The sequence below is a fragment of the Mus caroli genome, chromosome 6, assembly GCF_900094665.2.
Source record: "Mus caroli chromosome 6, CAROLI_EIJ_v1.1, whole genome shotgun sequence".
Lineage (NCBI taxonomy): Eukaryota > Metazoa > Chordata > Mammalia > Rodentia > Muridae > Mus > Mus caroli.
In genome coordinates, this window is record NC_034575.1 from 113,159,253 (window position 1) to 113,160,764 (window position 1,512).

The 1,512-nt window shown below is 39.9% G+C and overlaps 1 protein-coding gene across 1 annotated transcript in view; it reads right to left on the reverse strand.

Annotated features, from left to right (window-relative positions):
• Positions 1-1,512, reverse strand: part of Csgalnact2 (chondroitin sulfate N-acetylgalactosaminyltransferase 2) — a 34,361-nt gene that overhangs the window by 11,431 nt on the left and 21,418 nt on the right. Inside the window, exons 5-6 of the mRNA XM_021164143.2 lie at positions 489-529; positions 282-376 (exon numbers count right to left, since the gene is read on the reverse strand). Of these exons, the coding sequence (XP_021019802.1) occupies positions 282-376; positions 489-529 (136 nt within the window). The remainder of the gene's footprint in view (positions 1-281; positions 377-488; positions 530-1,512) is intronic.

Below are 1,512 nucleotides of genomic sequence, written 5' to 3' on the forward strand. Positions count from 1 at the left end.
TTAATATTAGTTTTAGCATTCCTAGAGCACGTTGGCAGAAATGGGACTGTATAATCAGGACCTTCTGGGACACAAGGCTCTCCTATGGTCAGTGTCTTCTGTCAATTGAGCCTAAAGCAACAGAAATGAAAACCTTCACTGAGGTGGAAATGCAAAAGAGGCTATGGGCATTGAAACTGCTATTTTTTAAAATTGGAACTTTATTTTTACTTGTACAACAAACACAAAGGAAACTAGAAAAAAATCATTGTGCCTTTCATAACAAAGATACAAAGTCTCACCAGCTGCTGCTCCACAGGGGGCGGCANNTCCTGGTTGGCATAGACAATGGCAGGGTTGTAAAGACTGAACACCACAGGATAAAACACTTTTTTACCTGTAAATAAAAATATATGTTTATCTCACACAGATGAAGAACTTTGATTACTGTGTCTATGGAGCCTTTCTCTTTTTATCATTGTGCTGATTTTATTAATACTATAGAATACCAATGTTCACTTGATAACAACAGGTCAAACTGAAACTGAAGCTGCAAAACAACAACAACAACAACAGACTAAAGGATGCTGCACCCCTATTCCTTTCTACCATGGGAGGAACACAAAGGCGATCCCTCCCTCAGTCGCTCAGGAGGCGAGCCATTTCATGACTCTGTTTTCCCTATTANCANATGTAAATTAACCTCTGACAAGCACCAAGAAAACTCAAACTGTCTGTTATTACTCTTCAAAGAAAATCAATAAAAACAGTAAACACATAGAATACTGCACAGTGCATAGATATATAAAGAATAGTAAAAACAGAACTGCAGACAGATTTAAACCAAGATCTGGGATCTTCTGAGGAGACCTTGTCATACAAACTGATGGCATTGAGGGACCTCACCAGCTAACTAGGCCATTTCCCTGAGTAGAGGAACCCTTGCTTCAGCCGGATATTCCAGCATCAAGTATTCCACCATAATGGTCAGGGAACCACTACCTGGCAGCCTCTTTATATTTTTTATACTTATAAATTTATAAATTTGTTTTATATCTATAATATAAAGCAATGCACCATAAGCCACTTTAAAATGTCTAATCTGGAGACTAACCACTACTTGTACATGGACCTCTGCATGCCTGTGTAGGTGTGTGCATGAATGCGTGTGCGGGCACACACTATCTCCCGAACCTAAGAACTTCCAACTCTCCCCTCTGCACCACCTGTGATTCTTTCTGACCTGAGTCACTTCCTCATCATCAATTCCAGGTTTCCCTTCCTGTGTATTCCCTTCCTCTNCATGCCTTCACACCCACTTTAGGGTTTTATATGCTAGGCAACATTCCACAACTAAGAGCTCCCCTACCCTCTGCATTTCTTTACTTCCCTTCAGAAAGAACTATAAGAATTTGACTCCAAGAAAACAAAGGGTTTGCGCATCAGAGGGTCAGAGTTTCAACTTACCACTCATTGTTGCAATTAAATTACGCCTAATAAAGCTTTAAAACCACCCCAAGGTTTAAGAAAGAC